At 33.9% G+C, this 19,538-nt stretch overlaps 1 protein-coding gene, 1 long non-coding RNA gene and 1 pseudogene across 8 annotated transcripts; 2 read left to right on the forward strand and 1 right to left on the reverse strand.

Annotated features, from left to right (window-relative positions):
* Nucleotides 1-19,538, forward strand: part of LOC120252603 — a 149,535-nt pseudogene that overhangs the window by 120,925 nt on the left and 9,072 nt on the right.
* Nucleotides 2,839-8,104, reverse strand: LOC120252574 (probable disease resistance protein At1g61190). Of its 7 annotated transcripts, none has more exons than XM_039260760.1 (6): nt 7,608-8,104; nt 5,636-7,456; nt 5,024-5,554; nt 4,099-4,203; nt 3,801-4,015; nt 2,839-3,443 (listed from the first exon to the last, which is right to left on the reverse strand). In XM_039260760.1, the coding sequence occupies exons 1-3, from the start codon at nt 7,836-7,838 to the stop codon at nt 5,195-5,197; spliced, it is 2,412 nt and encodes an 803-aa protein (XP_039116694.1). In that variant the 5' UTR covers nt 7,839-8,104; the 3' UTR covers nt 2,839-3,443; nt 3,801-4,015; nt 4,099-4,203; nt 5,024-5,194. The 7 variants fall into 7 exon arrangements, with proteins under 7 accessions (XP_039116694.1, XP_039116692.1, XP_039116691.1 ...); XM_039260757.1 differs by having other exon boundaries at nt 2,840-3,231; nt 3,346-3,443; nt 5,024-7,456; nt 7,608-8,103; XM_039260756.1 differs by having other exon boundaries at nt 2,841-3,217; nt 3,346-3,443; nt 5,024-7,456; nt 7,608-8,103.
* LOC120252579 lies at nt 15,828-16,960 on the forward strand. The gene is made up of 5 exons (XR_005534054.1): nt 15,828-15,881; nt 16,015-16,101; nt 16,277-16,339; nt 16,431-16,538; nt 16,628-16,960. It is a non-coding gene; the product is annotated as an uncharacterized LOC120252579 (long non-coding RNA).

Consider the following 19,538-nt stretch of genomic DNA (forward strand, 5'->3'; position numbering starts at 1 on the left):
GGGTATTCTTATGCTTAAGAACATTAGGAAATTTGGAAATAGTGGTTTTGGAGATGAATTGCGCCTTTTTTATTTTGGGGAAATTATGGTTGCCTCTGGCCATTGGTAGAGTGATAAAAAGAAAAAAAGCCAACTTTACTTTTTATTATGATTGATCTTTGCTGGGTCTGTTTGCTTCCTTATTTCTCAAATCTTTTTCTTATTCATGGATGCCAATAACCTTACACAATCTATAATGTGAAGAAGATGGTGAGACCAAAGACAATGATAGGAAGTTCATTAACTTTGCCGTTGTAGAGTGGTAGATGTGACACTAGACCATCAGCATTTTTTCCCCTCAATTTCTATGAAGATAAGGCTCTATTTTACACGAGGGAACTCTACAATATCCATGTTATGTTCTTCGCTTATGACCTGGGTCTTAGGATCATGCAATTTGTTTAAATGTGGATGTCTGACTAGTGATTACTTCTACCCACCATCTCGTTCCACTATGATTAGTAAAAGACTGTGCAATTAGTGGATGATTTCATGTTTTTGGCTTGCTTGGCTATATGCTTTGCAATCTCAAAAATCTATTTCAATCTAATATTCAGTTACTGTACTTATGTCTAATAACTTGTTTTTGGAAGACATTATTTGTAAGGATTTTTGGTAAAAGGCGAAAGAATAGTTCGCTCTGTGCTCACCACGTAGCTGCGTGACATTTGTAAGTTGCAGGAAGTTTTATATATCCCATACTTGTAAAAAAAATGCTGTTCAGACCAACAATTCTTGCATCACTCGGTCTATAATCATAATTATATTAAATATTAATCATTTGGTTTGCGTCACTCATTTAGTTGTTTTAGGTGTTCATTATCTGCTGACCTATATGTTTTTATGAATGGGCTTTTTTTTTCAGATATGTGTCTTTCCAATCTCATTAGATGTCAGTAAGACCTATGTTAAAAGTAAGTTATCTCAAATTTTTTGATCACTATTTACCTCAACTCTTTCAATCATCGTCATACCTCTTGGGCCCAAACGAAACTAGTCCTGCTTTGTTTCAAAAATATATTTAAATGTGTTTCTATCTGCATAAGCTTGAATAACTACACGGTAGGATATCCACATTCTTCTTTTCATGCTAAAACTTAGTTTGTCTAATGTTTATGTGTATATGTATGTTTTTCTTTGTTGGTTTTTTTTAGTGTTGTAACTATGTTGCCTTCTTGATTGGGATTGGTTACTTGTGTTGATTTATTGGATATGCTCCTAGTTAGAGCTACGAGGCCCTTCTAAATTATGAGTATAGCCCTGTCCTATGAATACTGGTCAAAATATTGATCAAGTTCAAGTTGTACAGTCTTGTACCTTTTAGCCATAGCATCATCCTTAGTTTTCCTTTATGCAGTGTGATCTATTTAGGAAGCTATTAGATCTAATCTAATGTCACATACAGACATTATCTATTCCAAACCAATTTATTTTCATATGTTTGGGAAAGGTGACATCTGTAAATGTTGGAATAGAATATCATTCTTAGTTTTCTTGATCAACTGTTACTCTATTAGTTCACATTAATAGCATTCTGCTATCAATGTAATGCAGGCCTGTGATTTTAGTTTCTCAAGGTTGAAGCACGGCACATTTTCATTTTTGAAGTCAACTGCGGGATTGGTGAGATCTAGTCTTCGCTCTAGTACTTTTGGGAAATTAATGTTTCTAGTTTGTCAAACTTCTCACATTTAACTTTCTAAATCTGTCCTTATTCTGTTTTAGCCCGAGTGGATGGCACCAAAATGTTGTGTAACGAACCATCAAATGAGAAGTGAGTTTCTTTATCCATAGTTACACTTAAGCACCTTATTATTTTTAAGATATTTCAAGTATAACTCAGTTTTATTTGGCTTGGTGGCATTCATTGTTGTGCTTGTTGACTTGAGCAGTTCTCTTGTGAAGTGGAAGGCAAGAGCAAAACATAATGCCCACTTGGCCTGTGACTATTTTTTTCCTTCTGGAGACTATACAGGAATGCTCTTTATGTCTATATAATATATATACATATATACTAGTATTCACAAGTCCAAAGAATTTGTGGTTTGTTAGGTTTGGCCCCAATTAAAAACCAGGGACATCATATTGACGAATATGGAAAGACCGTATGGCTAATTGTAAGGAAAGTGAGTTCTGACCTTGAGTTGTTTGGTTTTAATTTGTGTAAATAACAGTGATGGCACTTGAGATACTGAAGAATGTACTCTCATGCATGACTAAAAACTAGATTCCATTTCCTTGAACGAATGAATTAGGGAATGTGACATTGTTATATAGGTGCTTGCAGTACTGTTATTAAAAGTATATCAATATATGAAACAGTGAAATGTTTTCCGTGTACCATTTGGTTTGTGAATTTTCATTCATCTAACAATGGTTTCTATTAAGCTCCATGCAAAATTATGCAGTCTCCTCTGTTGCGGTGTTTGTATTTTGTCAAAATGATTTAACCTTTAAGTTTTCAAAGAAAATAAAAAGCTGGAAAATCTCCTGCAATGAAAAGGTTTTTCATTTATCTGGAAAAACAAAAGCGAGCGATGTTGTTAACCATGAAAACACCAGGCAAATGGTTAAAAGACAAAAAACCAATGGTGTTACACATGAAATCATCAGGCAAATGATTAAACAAAGATTTTGGAGAATGGTGATAACATTTGACAACAAGGAGCTGTTTCTTGACTTGGCAGTTTGGGTTCAGGACTATTTTGAATAATGTTTGGTTTTGAAAGTAATTAAATCATTCTTTAATGATGAGGCAACAGATCATGGGTTCCGTTTGAGAAGAACTGCTCAATGTGAGCTTATCTGATGAGCAATTTAAGCATATAATTTATATATAGATAGATAGATATATGACAATTATGACATAATCTTTCAGCTGTCCAAATTTCTTCTTATCAGACAAGTGGATGATCTTCTGATTAACAGCATTGTGAAATCAAAGCTTTGATTGATCATCAAACTTCTGCTATATTGTTCTCTAATCTCAATTCAACTTGAGAAATTGTTAAAGCCCTTCAGCATTGCAAAATCAAAGCTTTATTTGATCAGCAGGTTGTTGGATATTCTGTTTTTTACCCCGTTCTCACTATCCTCAGGTTTTTGGATCTATGCTGTTCTCCTGGAAGCAACATGCTTTCCATTTCCACGGACGAGCTAGCAACACATCTGCCAACACCTGGAAAAAAAAAACTAGGAGAAAATAAATCATGACTCCCTCATTAGAAATATGTGTCATGAATATTAAAATATATAATTCAACCCCAAATACACAAAATAATAATACAAAATTGTGACAAAAGCCACCTTAATTATCAAATAACTGTTGTAACCAAAGCCAAAAGAAGCACATGTACCACCACCTGCTTTTTGCCTTTGTTTTCTTTTTAACCTGCCAAAATAAGCTTAAAAAGAAAAGGGGAGAAAAAATACAGACGCTAAAAACAAAAATCACAACAGTATCATCAAATACAAAATCAGGTTTGAAGGCAGCTCATTTTAGGCCATTTTGCACATTAACAAAACTAAGACTTTCAAAATTAGACAAAGTCCACAAATAATCTTTAGCAAATATAAGTGAAAATAATAGATAAACAACATTTTACATAGATATGCTTCCAAATAAATCCAACATATTAACATAGCACAACTTGAAAAAAGTTTTAATGGAAGATATAACCCAACAATTATTGTCTTCAATCTATGAGCTTCGAAGCCAAATTTGATTTAGTAAATACATAAGATAATAATGGCAAACAAACCTCGAACTTAGAAACCAAATAATAATGTCTTCCCACCGGCATAAATAATTAAGAAACATATCAAAGTGTTTTGATTTGAGAAGAGAAACCAGAAACAACACAAAGAGCAATCCAAAGCATAATTCCACACAAAATTTGGTAGAGCACTGATTAATCGCAAAGAGAATTTGTGGTTCAGAGAAGCTTTTGAGATGCAAACCCAGGAAATTAAAGACCTGTCAAAGAATGACATGATTCGAAATGTTATAAGTTGCACATTCAATTTAAAAACAAAAAAGAAAAGAAAAGAACATCTTACTCCAAGTGATGATCTTGGTTTGAACATGAGATGATCTCAAACTTTCTCAGACATAGAAAAGAGAAAACTTGAAGGACGTTTCATCATCGTTGCCTCATACACATACTGCAAAGACATGAATATTCAGCAGATCAATCATTCTTAACAAGTTAATGCTGCTAGTTTTAGTGACAGACTTGTACATCTACTTTTATGCTTTCAAACAATGTTCATGTGGTTAATAATATTTCAAGTCTTGCTGTTAGATTGGTGCATGCCAAACTACACATATATATATATATATATATATATATATATATATATATATATATAAACTAGCTTTCAAACAAGATAATAATCAATGGAAATAGACATACATAAGTTCGATAAATAAATGCCCCTTCCAAAATGAGATTTTATAGAGCCGTGCAGATATAATGAACATTGTAATTAACTCCTTATATAGTAAGAACTAAACATGAATAAAATAAAAAATGAATTCAATAACTAAAAAATTATTATATTATAGCAATTGAGTTAATTAATAGAGAATATTTTAATAAATTAGACAATAAAATTAAGAATGTGCATTGGCTTAATATTCATGACTCCACAGTACATGAGAAAAAGTTGAAAATAAATATAAACAGGTAGTTATATCTATGCAGAATATTACCTAATTTCAATATTAATTTTTAAATTTATTATTAGTCTATTTAAATGCATTATTCTCCATGATTATTATGTCAAATGGATGGCCATAGTAGATGAAGAGAGAAATTGATAAAATGATAAAAAAAAAGTTAAATGTTTATGAAATTTTTAATTGTCACTTTCTTGCTCTTCATAAAATGGTTAAAATGAAAATTAATAACACCACCAAGGAAGTAGTATTTCAAATGTCTTGTTGAATTAAAGAATAAAAGAAAAGCATGAAATAATTGACCTTTGTTGAATGGGAAGGTGAAAGGTGAGATGGGATGGTGGCATCATCCCAATATAAGCTTTCCCACCATTCTCTCTCACAATCAATGAGTATTCTTTGACTGTTGTTAATGCCACTCTTGAATGGAAGCTTTTTAAGATTAAGACATACATGCACTGAAAGATATGAAAGTTAAGGGAATTCCACCGCAAAATTGCTTATGCTCACTAATTTTGGTAGATACACTAAAAATAAATATTGCAGTGCTGGGAACATAGGGCGTTCTGAGACTTGATGAATTTCTCTCTTTTCCACATAAAACAACTCCTTTACCTCTGCACAATGTTGTACATTTAATAAAGCAAGACTTGGGAGATGCAAGACCCAAGCGAAACTCGCCAAATTACATTCTGATATAAATAATGCCTTCAACGCATGAAAGTGTTCTGGAGGCGATATATCTGTCCAACTAATTTTTTGCAGTTTTTCGTTATTAGTGATTGTGAGGTAATTGAGATAACTCCCATTTCCATTCATCACAAGCTCCTCAAGCTGTGGGCATGATTCAATTGTTAGTTCATTCAAGAATCCATGATCTTTGCAGCTTAAAGTATCAAATGAAAGAGAACTCACGTTCTCCAATTCTATATGAAGCTGAGTAGTTGGCAAACATGAGAGTTCTCGGAGAACCTCTTGTGATACTACACGCATTCCTATTGCTTTGATGTTGTTGTGTTTCTTTGACATTTTTAACTCTTCCAATTCTACCCACCCATATGGATATAGGTCAATGATCTGCAACTTGTGTAACCTTGACAAGAGACCATTTTTTACCTTCCTAAGCCATCTCAAATATCCGCACATCAGATATTGCAATTTACTCAAATACACCAACTCCTTTGGAAGTGAGGAGATGCACGTGGATGAAATGTTTAGATATTGTAAATTAACCAAACATTTGATGTCCTCAGGAAGCTTTTTGATAGCACTTTTTGAAAGATCCAAATATATCAAATTCGGCATTTGTCCGAAAAATCCTCTAGGAATATTTTTCAAGTAAGAACTATTTAGTATCATCAAACACAACAAATCATCACACTGAAGGGACAAAATTGGCACAAGCTTGATGCCGCTTATAATCACTCGGTCTGCCATTCTCCAATTCTCTCTGTTTTCTGTTGGTATTTCTGCTAACCCATCATATTCTTCCACTATCCATTTATTCATGTTCATCCCAAGGTCTGATGCTATCCACAATGCCATCTCATAAATTACATCATGTGAGCTCACACAACCATTATCAGAAGAATACAATAAACCGGCTTCCTCTAGAATGTTAAAAATATATTTTGCTGTGCCATAAGCTTGTTGTAAATTGTCAAAATTACCGATCAGGCCTAAACAGATCCAACATTCTATCAAATCATCTTTAGATAGCCATCCCAAAATGGAAGCCCACAAGAAACACTCCTGAATATTTCTAGGTAGATTATCATAACTGAGTTTCAAAATCGGAAGAAATGATCCCTGCACACCTTGAAGTACTTCAGTGCCTGAATTCTTTATGGAATCCAAAATAAATTCCCAATCTTGGACAGTTTTCCTCTTTGACATGGCCTTACCCAATGTTTGCAGAGCGAGTGGCAAACCACCACTCATGTTCATCACTTGCTTTGCTATTTCATTTATCCTTTCATCTGACTCAATAACTGCTAGATTGGCATTGTGCTTGAAAAGAGCCCATGCTTCATCTGGTTCCAAGCATTCCACTTTAATTATTTTGCTTGCTCTCATCTGGTCACGCACATCTTCTAATCGAGTAGTGAATATCACTTTATATTTGTTTGATTTGGTGATATCATCATCGTCCCTATAAGGATTGATAATTCCAAGACCAACAAGGTCTACTGGCTCCCATATATTATCTAAGAGCAATACAATGTTCTTCGTTTTCAGGGCATTGAAGATGTCTTTTTGAACAGCATCAGGGGCCAAATGCAATTCTTTAGCAATCTCATTTCGAAGTTCTTCCAACTGAGTATTTTGTGAAGCTTGGATAAACAGCACATGATCAAATCCCATGTTTGCATTATCTAACAATAGTTGGTTGATTTTTTTCAAGAGTGTGGTCTTGCCTACACCCCCCATGCCCCATATGCCAATTATATCGTTTGTTTCTTCTGCCAGGTAACTGCAAGCAATATTAAGGTTGGAGAGGATTTTTTCCCCCACTATTTTAGATGATTCAGGGACTGATTTCGGCGGTGGTATGTTGGTAAATTTGATTTCTGGCTGTTTTATTGTCAACTGAGTTATCTCCTCTTTCAATTTGAATGCATTCCTGCCAATTTTATACCTTGAAAAACAATTTAGAGAACAAGAGCCTGCTGGAACACAATTACCTTTGCCATATTCATCCAATAATCGTTCTACTTTATCTTCCTTTTCTCCAACCTGTTCAAATGGTGTAATTAGAAATCTTTGTGGGAACACGACTTACTTTTTCTATATTATAACAAACCGAAAAGCACAAACATAAAATTCTATGATGTAATAATAATAATAATAAATGGTCATCATATAGTTATGATAGAAGAAGCTTTACATCGCGAAGCCAGTCTTTAACTTGATGTTGATTATCGAGTAGTTTCCCGTTGTGTTGAGGATCATCAAGCTTTCTCCGAACAGTCTCCTTCGTGGCCATGAGATGTTTCATGACGTTCTCCAAATCATGAAGTTTCTCTTTGGTGCGGAACACATAGCTAATGTCCTGACGTGTAACAAAGCTTTGCATGCAAGAACACAAAGGTGAAAGACACAGATTCACTGGATCCATGTTTCTCTAAAATCATTATGCTGCTAGCGTGCTTGGGTGGGTGGAACAGTCGTCTGTAAAGAAGGAAGAGAAGAAAACGGGAAGAAAGAGCCAGGAAGACTAGAGACAGGAAGGTTGGGGAAAAGAGAGAGAGAGAGAGAGAGAGAGAGAGAGTAGAGAAAACTCAGAAAAGCAGAACAAGAATTATGTATCATCCTAGACAAATACATAGTTCCTACTTTTCAAAACATGAAAGTTGTCTTTTGTTACTCTCTGTGGGGGCGAAGTTGCAACTTGCAGCTCTATCTTTTTCTTCAGTTTTCCCAAATGAATAGCATAGAGCATGTGATCGGATGTCATATGTCCCCATCAATGGACCACCATCCAACAATGACTTTCTCAATTATTTTTCTCAATAGTGTGGTCTTACTGGCACCTCCCATGTTACACATGGCCCATTATTCTGATTGCTTTGTCAGCTAGTATATATCTAGTTTGAAGATAATTAATTTTACCATTGCTCTATAAGAAACAGGGACTGGTTTAGTGGTTTTGGGCTTTATAATCTCCATGAGTGGGATAAACAGAGACTGGATTAGTGGTTTTGGGCTGTATAATCTACATGAGTGCGATTTTTAGCTATTCTTCTTTCAACTTAGTTGTCTCCTTCAAAAACAATTCATTGACTACTAATCTTTTAACTTGGCAAACAATTTGGAAAATAAACGCTTAGAACAAAATATCTGTGTGTTATATATGTTCATCCAATAATTGTTTCACCTTCTCATCTTTTTCTCCAACTTGTTCAGACCCAATTAAAATGGTGTTAAAAATCTTGATTTAAAAGTAAAAGAAAAAAAAAGAAAATTTTTTTTATCTTTTTGTATATATATATTTATATTTCTTTTTGGTGTGCAATACAAAGCGGGTTCACTTGAAACATGTGTTTGTGTTTAATTTACACAAATTCTAAGCACTAATGGTGTTATGAGAAAAAAAAGGTGGCTTGGTGGGTAAATTAAGCAATGCCACCTCCTCTTCTATAATAATATATATAATGTAAAACTTTAATAATTATCTAATCACTTGCTTTTTTTTATGCCTTTTGATTAGTCTAATTAAATATCGGAATACGTTTAATTTGCTAAGTAATTCATAATTTGTATGTATATGGATATTCAGCATATATTATTGAGTAGGCATCTTTTAATATTAATCCAAAGATTTATTTCTAAATATCAAGGTATTAACGTGTGTGTGTGTATATATATATAGCATTAGGAAAAAAAATGGGATTAGAAAAAAAAAATTGAAAAGTATAAGGGTCCACTAGGTGTGGAATACAACCAAGAGACATTACAAGAAAGAGCACCTATAGCGTTAGAAAAATTCTGCCGCTATAGAACTTATTTCAGCCACAATAAATGGCTAATATATAATTTGCCACTGAATCCTCAGTCAATATATCTTTTTTATAGTAAATATACACTTTTAATTGTAAATATTATAGTGGTTATCTGCCTCTATAGTTATTTCATTGGCTATTTCCCTCTATAGTGGTAGAAATTATTTTGCCGTTATAGTTATTTCATTATCTAATAGCGAAATATCCGCCGCTATAAGCACCATAGCTACCTCATCGAATTTCACATTTTAATACCTATTTAACTCTGCTCTAAATAATATATATAAAAGAAACAGTTAAATATGAGGACAAACATTGGTGCATCACATAAATCTATATCATTTTGGTAAAAAAGAGAACATACTTTCTATTTAATGCAAAGATAACTTTATTTACATTAAAAGAAAAGCTTCTGCATTCCAAAATTTCGCAAAGTTTATACATAGATAACTTTATTTATATCTCCATGGCGATCGATACTGTCTTTGAACCTTTGACTTTAATAGCCACCAACTCCCCATCCAACCCACATTACTGATCAAAACTTGAAAGAAATATGAGGTCCGTGTCACCCTATACCTCACTCCCCCAACTCCCACAATATTGTCACACTTCAGCCTGCACGTAATAAATAAATAGATTATCATCATTATCACAAGAAGAAGAAGAAATAGAATGAGAAAACAAAAGAAAGACAAGAACATGCTTTATTTCCAAACCCAGACTCTACTACATCTCCATAACTACAAGCTCCACCTTCAGATCAGCCAAAAAGCAAAACAAAACCAAACAAAACAAAACAGGACAAAACACAACACAACACGCACATTCAACACATACTAACTACATCATCACGTTATTAGAGCAATGGAAGGAAAAAACGAGTGCTGTTGTAAAATTAATATATAGAGAAAATATATATATTACAATATCAATCATAAAATTTATTCTCATATTGTACATGAAAAGTGTGAACAAATAGCAGCAGTCCATTGACTATAGGTCCATGTAATTTCCCATTTAGGATAAGTGTTTTGATAGATATAAACATACTCTTTAAGCATTGATCTCACTTGCTTAACCAAAGCACTCCATCTTTAAAGCTGGCAAAAGGGAAAAAGTTTATTTTTTTTTAGGCAAAAGCTATGTAGGAATTAATTAATCTCTCTCTTTGTTAATTAATTAATTACCTTCTCATCAACACATCTGAAATGAATCTACATACTTTTTGGGAAACATATAGACTTAGTAATGATACATAGCAATGATCAATGAAAAATGCAAAACAACACACAAATGTTTCTGTACTGATCATCACGAAAGATGGCATGGAGTTGGAAATACGAGGGAAGGAGAAGCCCATGAGGAGGTGTTAGGCAAGGGTTTTCATCATGTGCCAAACAACCTTTTATATTTGTGATGTATTACAGCTAAATATCAATACATGGTGCTTCTAAATAATATTCCGTTGTTTAACCACCAGACAAACATAATAATGAAATAAACACAAAATTAAATAAGGAGACACATGATGTTGCTCATACAAGAACATCCATTGCAACAAACATGTAAAATGGTAACATGATGTTTTCTGCCAACTATCTTCTCTACAAACGTCTAATACTATAGAATGCAATAAAAAAAAAAATTATGATCCACCTTCATGATGACCTTGCTTTGCAGTTATCCTATTGTATTTACATAAATTGGAAATATTTGCATCAATAATAATCAGGTGCAAGGAGTTTTCTCCTGACAATGAGGACAATCTACATAAGGTGGTCTTCCAAAATTATAATGCCACAGATTATCAACTCCCCTTATATTCTATTTTTGTAAGTGGTATTGCAATTTAAAAATATTGATATTTTCTTGCTTTAACAACACAATACAATACAATAGGGGGTAAATTTTTGAGGTCACCGTGTTTTGGCCAATTTCCACTTTGGTCATTATTTTTCAATTTGTATCAAAGAGGCCATCTGAATTCGATTGCATTTCACCGAGCCGTCACTGTTTGATTTCCGTCCAAATTTATCTGACGTGGCAACCTGAGTAGCCACATCACATTAAATAAATTATTTCCTCACACCCAGCTGGACATGACACGTCAGCGAAGTCCATGTCATTTTAATTAACCCACTCGGCAAGCTCATTCAGCGCACAGTCACCATCTTCTTCACTTCCCCTGACGAACAACTGTTGAACAAGCATGTGCCTATAATGTTTGTATATTCACTGTTGCATTTTGGGCTAAGGAGATAGGTAATGGAAGTGTAAGTTTTTGCATTGTTGGTCCTAATTCCCATGTTTACCTAGCAGGTTGTTGCGATATTCACATTGTCTCCATAGCAAACCCGGTAGTGAATCACCACCGAGCTCCTCTTCCTAACTCCTCAGAGGAAGGCCTGTGATTCTTCTTCCATGATGAACCTCCAGCTCCTCCAATTCATCTATTTATTCCAATAAGTAATCCTTTAGATGAATGTTGGCTCTCCTCAACCGTTGATTCTTCTCAATCTCCATCCCGACCGTCGAATGAGCATTTTTCTTTTCAACAGATCCCTCCACGTGTCCTCCAGATGATGATTCATTCAACCCAGATGTCATTGCAGCCACGCCCTTCAATGGAGACTTGGTCATGTGACCTTTCACTAATACCTCATCCTCTACTGGTGTGTGTTTATATCCATCAACTAACAATGCATCCTCCAATGAGCTGCAACCTAAATCAGCCATCAAATTATCATTCCCACCCAATAATCCGAACCCAGGAGACCCCTTCTTAGCCTTCACCTGTCTGTCCTCTACTGATATTGCCTCCAATTTCAAGGGTAACATTAAAAGCTTCTTCCTTTGATGGGTTCCTCTCTCCTTATTTCACCATGGCTTGGAAAAGTCATGAGAGCTGCAGAGATCGAGGTTTATATTCTACTAGTTTCTTTGCCTTTTCTTGTTACTACTACTTTTTCTTGGATGGTTTTTTTATTGTTCTTATTATGTGTCTATGTAGTTTTTTTTCCTATATTTTAATAATAAATAGCTATGTTGAATGTCTTTTTCTCAAAGAAAAAACAATCTCTTTCTGTAATTGGCCTTGATTTGGTAATGAATTGAGTAGATAAAGATAAGCTTAGGTTTTGTTTGGAAAAGGTGAAGAAATGTTCATAATGGATTGAATAGATGAAAATAAGCTTAGGTTTTGCTTGAATGAGGTGAATAAAGGTTCATAAACTAAGGTAAAGTACAATAAAGTAAGGGAACAAAGTTTTAAATCATATTTTATTTGGGACAAAAATAAACTAGAAAAACATCATCAAATTATAGTGTTAGCTTTGAAAGTATTAGAAAGTAAAATAATAACATAATAATATTAACAAATTATCAAACCAGGGTACTACTACTGGTGATCATCGATCATCGACGATAGTGACCAGCCAGTGGTCGTGGGTGATGGAGAGTAATAACAGTAATTTAACAAAATATATATATAAAAAAGGGTAAATTACCTAGTTGGTCACTGAAGTATTGCCCGATTCCTATTTGGGTCACTAAACAAAAAAAAAATCTATTTGGGTCACTTAACTTAATAAGTCATTCCAATCAAGTCACTATCACAGACGGCGTTGATGGAATGATGATGTGGCACTCCGAGTCACCCAATTGATTCCACGTCAGCTTCCATGTGGCCGAGAAGTTTCCCCTCTTTTTTCTCTTCCCGCCCTCTCTCTCCCCAGTTGCAATGATACATGGCCGAAAACCCCTCTAACTTCCTTTTCTCCCCTTTTCCAATGAAGCTTGATCTTCATCTCGTTTGCTCGCTCCATGGAAGACACCCTAAGTAGCATGGCATCCGACTAGAGATTAACCAACCAGCAGAATGATAATCGGAATGATGGCCGGAACTGGGATATGTTTGGTGAGATGGTGCAGGTAGGTCCCTTATATTCTAGTTTTATGTGTACAATATAAATGATTAAAGTGGGAAAGGGTATCAATTTGAAAAGGTTTGGTTTGTGAAATGTGTAATGCCTAGTGTTTTTGGTCACATTAGGTATTAGGGTTTAGAATTCATATACAAGATTTCATTTTTGTGAAGTTGCGGTTGTGTATGAGATGTCCTGCATACCTAAGGTAAGTGTGGAGAGAGGGAAAGAAGGTGATGTTGGGGTTCTGCTTCTATATCTTTGATGATGTTCAGTTGAAGTCTATGATTTTTGGTGTTTTAAGTTTAATTCTTATAGACTCTTTTTTTTCCATATGTGGAGTTTTGTCTTCTATTCTTGTATGATTTTCAACTTATGATGTTGTTGCATGGTAGATGTTTTGAGAATTTTTATGCATTTTATATGCTGAATGTTATGCTATTGATGCAAGCCAATCTGATGTATTTTATTGAGCCATCTATTCATCATTTTTCCTTTTTGTACCTTTTTAATTTCTTCAATTGAATGTCTTTACTGTGACAAATTATATAAAACAATGCAGGTTGATGCATCTCATGTCCAAGAGATGGGTTATGATAAGTCAGGCATTAGGAATAGAATGTTTGGTTATAAAGAAGATAAACATAATGAGAGTAATGTTGCAGTGTGGGTTCTGATTCAGGGTGTAGTAGTGATAGTTCTGACACTGACTTTCATGAAAGCGATTATGACATGGACGACGATGACGACCAGGTTTTTGAGATCAATGTTGACTTAGGCATACAGTCTGATATGGGTTTGGGTGGTTTAAACTCTAGAGATGGACATTTACCAGGTTTTGGGGTGGAGAATGATGGTGCACAACATGAAACTATAGGTGAGGAAAGTGACTATGATAATTCTGATTCTTTACACAGTCAAGATGAATATGATGACCTAGGTGTGTTCTCTAAAAGAAGATGGCCAGAATTTAATAATGAGACAGACATAGATAATCCCAAATTAGTAAAAGGGATGGTGTTTTTCTACTAGGGAGGCTTTGAAGGAGGCAGGGTGAGGCAATACTGGACGAAGGAGTAGATATAATGTGAGGGTTTGAAAGGAATGATAAAAATAGAGTGAAAGCAGTATGTAAAGAGAACTGTCCATGGGTGTTTTGGGGCTCCAAAATGAACCCTAGAGATATTTTAGATAGCACCTAGCAAATTAAAACTTATGTTAGTGATTAGTGAACATACTTGTCCTAAGCAGATGAAGAACAAGAATGTAACATCAAAATGGATGGCAGTTCATTATTTACACAAGTTTGCAAATGATCAAAACTATTCAATCTTGTCATTATAACAAGATGTGAGGAGTGACTTCAATTTGATAATCCCATTGAGTAAGTGTCACAGGGCTAAACGTGCAGCGCTCGAATTGGTGTTGGGGAATACTATGGTGGACATCTAATGGTTGCCGTAGGAATTGATGCCAATGATTACATCTACCCACTTGCATTTGCTGCTGTTGAGAGTGAGAATTTTGATTCGTGGTGCTGGTTCATCCAACTGTTGGTGGAGAACTTTGAGATTGTCAATTCATATCATTGGTCCTTCATGTCAAACAAACAAAAGGTTAGTAATGTTTCCTTATCTGCCTTTTAAATTCTAATTACTTGAGCCTGAAATTACAATGTTCTCATTATTTTATTTACTGAACTTTAATGAATAGGGACTTCTCAATGCTTTGATAGAGTTAGTGCCAAATGCAGAGCATAGGAATTATGTTAGACACTTGTACACCAACTTCAAGTTTCAACCAACAAACAAAGGTAAGGCATTGAAGGATTGTCTGTGGAAAGCTGAAAGCTGCCAGAGCAACCTATTTAAAAGAATATGAGGATGCAATGAGAGAAATGAAAAATATGTCAGTGACTGCCCACAAATGGATGGAAAATAAAGACCCAAAGCATTGGTCTAAGGCCCATTTCTCCACAATGATAAAGTGTGATATGCTGCTCAACAATTTATGTGGGTCATTCAACAAATATATCTTAGAAGCAAGAGATAGACCAGTGCTAACCATGATGGAGACAATTAGGACTAAGCTCATGCAGAGGGTTGCAATGAAGAGACAGGCAGCTGAACAATATATAGGACCTTTATGCCCTAAAATTTTAAAAAAGGTTGACAAAATCATTGAAGAGGCTAGTAGGTGTTGGGCTAGACAAGCTTGTGGTACCAAGTATCAAGTTTCATGTGGGCCAGCAGATCAACATGTGGTTGATATGGATGAAAAGAGCTGCTAATGCAGAAGATGGGATTTGACTGGTATCCCTTGTAACCATGCAGTGGCAGTAATGTTCACAATTGAAGAGAGACCTGAGAGGGTTAGAAGATCGAAATCAAATACTATAAAGCAAGATGCAAAACATCATGTATCTCAAAGGGTGCCAGGAGGTGCAAGAAAATAGGTAAAACCAATTCTTAAATTATGACTTTTGGTTGACTAACTAACATTAATTTACCACTATTTATGGAATACAGAGCCATACTCCAAGAAGACCAACAACTACAAATGAGCCACATGTGGTGACTGTCAGATGGATGCCTGATGTAAGTCTATGATTTGAACAATTTATTGGTTCTTTCATATAGTGAATCTTAGCAATTCAAATCACTAACATACCTATTACAGGGTTCTTCTCAAGTTATAAATCAGCCTGGATCTCAGGGGATAGCAAGACAAGAGGTAAAATATAGGAAAAAATAGTAGGTTCTTTCTATAGTTAATAATATATAATTTTCTATTACAATATTCTTCAATATAGTTACAAATTGTTTCTAGCACAATTGGATCTAAATCAAATGTTTTCATGACTCAGGTTGGCATTCCAATTGGAGAGAGTAGACAAACTGAACCAAATGCACAAAATGTGCCTTCTTCACAAACCATTAGGTTTATGCATTATGTAAGTTCTTATTGTTCTTCCAATATTTTGTCTTCATAAAATTCTTTTGTTATACTACAAAATGTGACTTCCATTTGTTAATTTTACTTTTTTTTTTCCATTATTGACATTTCTCCATTTTAAAATCTTAGTGATTTTCTAGATTATCAAATTATGTTTTGCAATTGCTTTACAGGGTGGTTCTCCACTAATAAATTAGGCTGAGTCTGGAAGTCAGGGACTAGATGTAAGCCAGGAGGTAAAAATTTTAAATTTGTTTCATAATTTTTTTTGTCATGTAAATCAGGGACTGGATGTAAAATATCATATTTATTATTGTGTCAACTCAGATTCCTTCTCCTATGGAAGAAACGAGACCAACTCAACCAAGTACTAAAATAGCACAACCATATGCACAAACTGAAGCACATGTGCAAACTATTAGATGGATGCCTGATGTATGACTACCAACCTTTATTCCTTTCCATTAGCCATGATGAATGTTTTCTTAGTTCAATTATGTTATTTCTATTTGTTACATATGTAGGGTTCTTATTAGGTTATAAATACACAACAAAGCTGTGTCAGTGGAGCTACCTATGAAAATCAAACTACACATCGACAAAGACAACAGGGGAGACAAATTCCATCAAGATATATGAAAGATTTATCTCAGACTACAAATATGGCCAAAACAAAAAGAAATATGCCTCTAAGAGTCAATACTACTATTGATGAAAAAAAAGAAGGAGCTATCTAAAAGTGCGCATGCTAAAAAAGATTGCTTCTAGCGAGGCTGTACACGTTGTAGGAGTATTACATAAGATAGTTGATTTGCTCTTGTTTTTGGGTTTTTTCTTTTTAGCTAAGCACATGTATATCTAGTGCTAGAAACTGTTTACAAACATTGCTAGATGTTGAATATGCCAGATATCTGTAACTAACTGTGTTTTGTCAGCAATATCAATATGTATTTCACTATTTAAGTGCTAGTAATTTATGCCTTGTGCTTATATTTTGGTTGGCATGTATGTTTAATGTACATGTATAATTCTGTGTCACAATATGTAATCAAACATGTGATTGTGTTTCTAAAGCCAATTGATGTTGAATATACTATCAGTAATCCTCTGTAGTACAAGATTTAAATTCCAAAAAAATGATTTTATTTGAGTACTACCCAAAATTATCAATCCTGAGTATGCCAAGACTCTTGCAAACAATTATAGAGGTTTAACTTACTCTTTAGAAGGACAACATGAATAGCTTGAGTAAAGTTGAGAACGACACTCATCAAAAGATTACAGAACAAAATTTTTTTGCCTTATCTTTATAGAATAGACATTTTTTTTACACTACAAAACTTAGAAATTCTTTTTATTACAGAACAAAAAATCCTCTAGATTACAGAACAAAAAATCCTCTGGATTACATAGCACATATTTCTTTTAATCACAAAACAAACACCAAAACAAAATAATCAAAAGAAGTTCATCTTTGGACTTCAGCCTCTTCAGCACCTTCAACCTCTTCAATCTCTCATCAGATTCCATGCTTCTTAGGGTGTCCTCCATGGAGCGAGAGAACGAGATGGAGATGAAGATGAAGCTTCAGTGGAAAAGGGGAGAAAAGGAGTTAAAGGGGGGTGAGAGGGCGGGAAGAAAAAAAAAGAGGGGGAACTTCTCGACCACGTGGAAGCTAACGTGGAGTTAATTGGGTGACTCGATGTGCCACATCATCATTCCGTCAACGCCTGTCTGTGATAGTAACTTGATTGAAATGAGTTATTAAGTTAAGTGACCCAAATAGAATTTTTTTTTGTTTAGTGACTCAAATAGAAATTGGGCAATACTTTAGTGACCAACTGGGTAATTTACCCTAAAAAAAACTGTTTTAGTTAATAAAGATCTGAAACAACCCCTTTCTTGTCTGCTTGCTTAGGATCTCTAATCCGTAGAAATCCATAAATAATAAATAAGATAATATAAAAAATACTAATATTTAGTGTATATATTCTGAGAAATGGAGAGAATGTTGAAAAATAAACATAAAATGGGGGTTTTTAACAGTCCATTTAGTGTGCTTTTGGATTATCTTAATGGAATGGCAGGGAATGAGGTAATTAAAGGGTGATGGGGGGTGGGAGAAGGAATGGGCAGGGATGGTAATGAAAAATGTGTTTGGTTAGACAGGTAATTCATTGGGAATAAAAAAAGTAGAAGAGTAATATATTGGGAATTGAAAAAGTAATGAAAAGATATAATGTAAAGTTACTTTTATGCCTTTAATATAAATAAATAAATAAAAATTTGTTGTTTATAAATATTTTTTTAATTATTATAATTAATTATTTTATGGCTTTATCTTTTGAAATAAATATTTATTTAATATAATTATTATATGATTATTATAATTAAAAATTTTAATTATTTGAATATTAATACATTTATATTAAATAGAAATATTTATATAATATAATTATTATTAATTAAATGTTAATTATTTTAATATTAATATATATATATATATATTAAATATAAATATTTATTTAATATAATTATTATATGATTATTATAATTAAATATTAATTATTTTAATATTAATACATTTATATTAACTAAATAATACTTATTTAATATAATTATTATATGATTAATATATTAAATATTAATTATTTTAATATCAATATATTTATATTTATTTAATATATTAATATATTGTTATATTAATCAAGGTAGTCAGACCCGGCCCGGGTATCGACCCGGCCAAGTCCAAGGGTCAGGGGTTGATGGGTTCGACCGGGTTGAACCGGGGTTAAACCGGGATTAATAATAAAATATTAAAAATATATATTATAATAATTAATAATATAAAAAAATATAACTTATATTTTAATAATTAAAAAACACTATTAATTAAACATAATATTTAAAATTTTTATTTTACATATTTTTTTTATTTTAAAAATATTTAAAATACATTTAAATTTAATATAAGTTTTAGATTTATATACAATATTTGAAATAAAATAAAATATATTTAAAAAAAAACTATCACCGCTCCTCTCTGGACTCACCAAAGAAATGAAAAATACCCTCTCTCTCTGGGACTCTCTCTCTCGGGACTCACAAAAACGAAAAGAAAAAAATCACTCTCTTCATTTCTTCTCATCTCCATTCTCCACGCCTCTCATGTTCTTCGCCTCTCCGGGCTCCCTCATTTCTTCCTCATGCTCGCCGTCACCGCCAACACTCTTTCTCACTTCTTCTCATCATAGCATTTTTTTCTAATTTTTATTTTTAACCCGTGAGATCCCTACGGGTTAACCAATTTCCGGGTCGACCCGTACCGTCACCGGGCTTTTTGGCCGAGTTATATCAACACCGAGTCAAAGGAGGTAGCCGGACCGGCCTCATGGCCGGTTCCCGGTTTTTCCGGTCGAACCGGCCGGGCCGGTC

The sequence above is a fragment of the Dioscorea cayenensis genome, chromosome 21 (assembly GCF_009730915.1).
Source record: "Dioscorea cayenensis subsp. rotundata cultivar TDr96_F1 chromosome 21, TDr96_F1_v2_PseudoChromosome.rev07_lg8_w22 25.fasta, whole genome shotgun sequence".
In the NCBI taxonomy this organism is placed as follows: domain Eukaryota; kingdom Viridiplantae; phylum Streptophyta; class Magnoliopsida; order Dioscoreales; family Dioscoreaceae; genus Dioscorea; species Dioscorea cayenensis.

Coding starts and splice junctions, on each gene's coding strand:
- LOC120252574 (XM_039260758.1), bottom strand. CDS start 7,838: ATGGATCCAGTGAATCTGTGTCTTTCACCTTTGTGTTCTTGCATGCAA. Junction 7,457..7,607: donor TTAAAGACTGGCTTCGCGAT/GTAAAGCTTCTT, acceptor CCATTTGAACAG/GTTGGAGAAAAGGAAGATAA.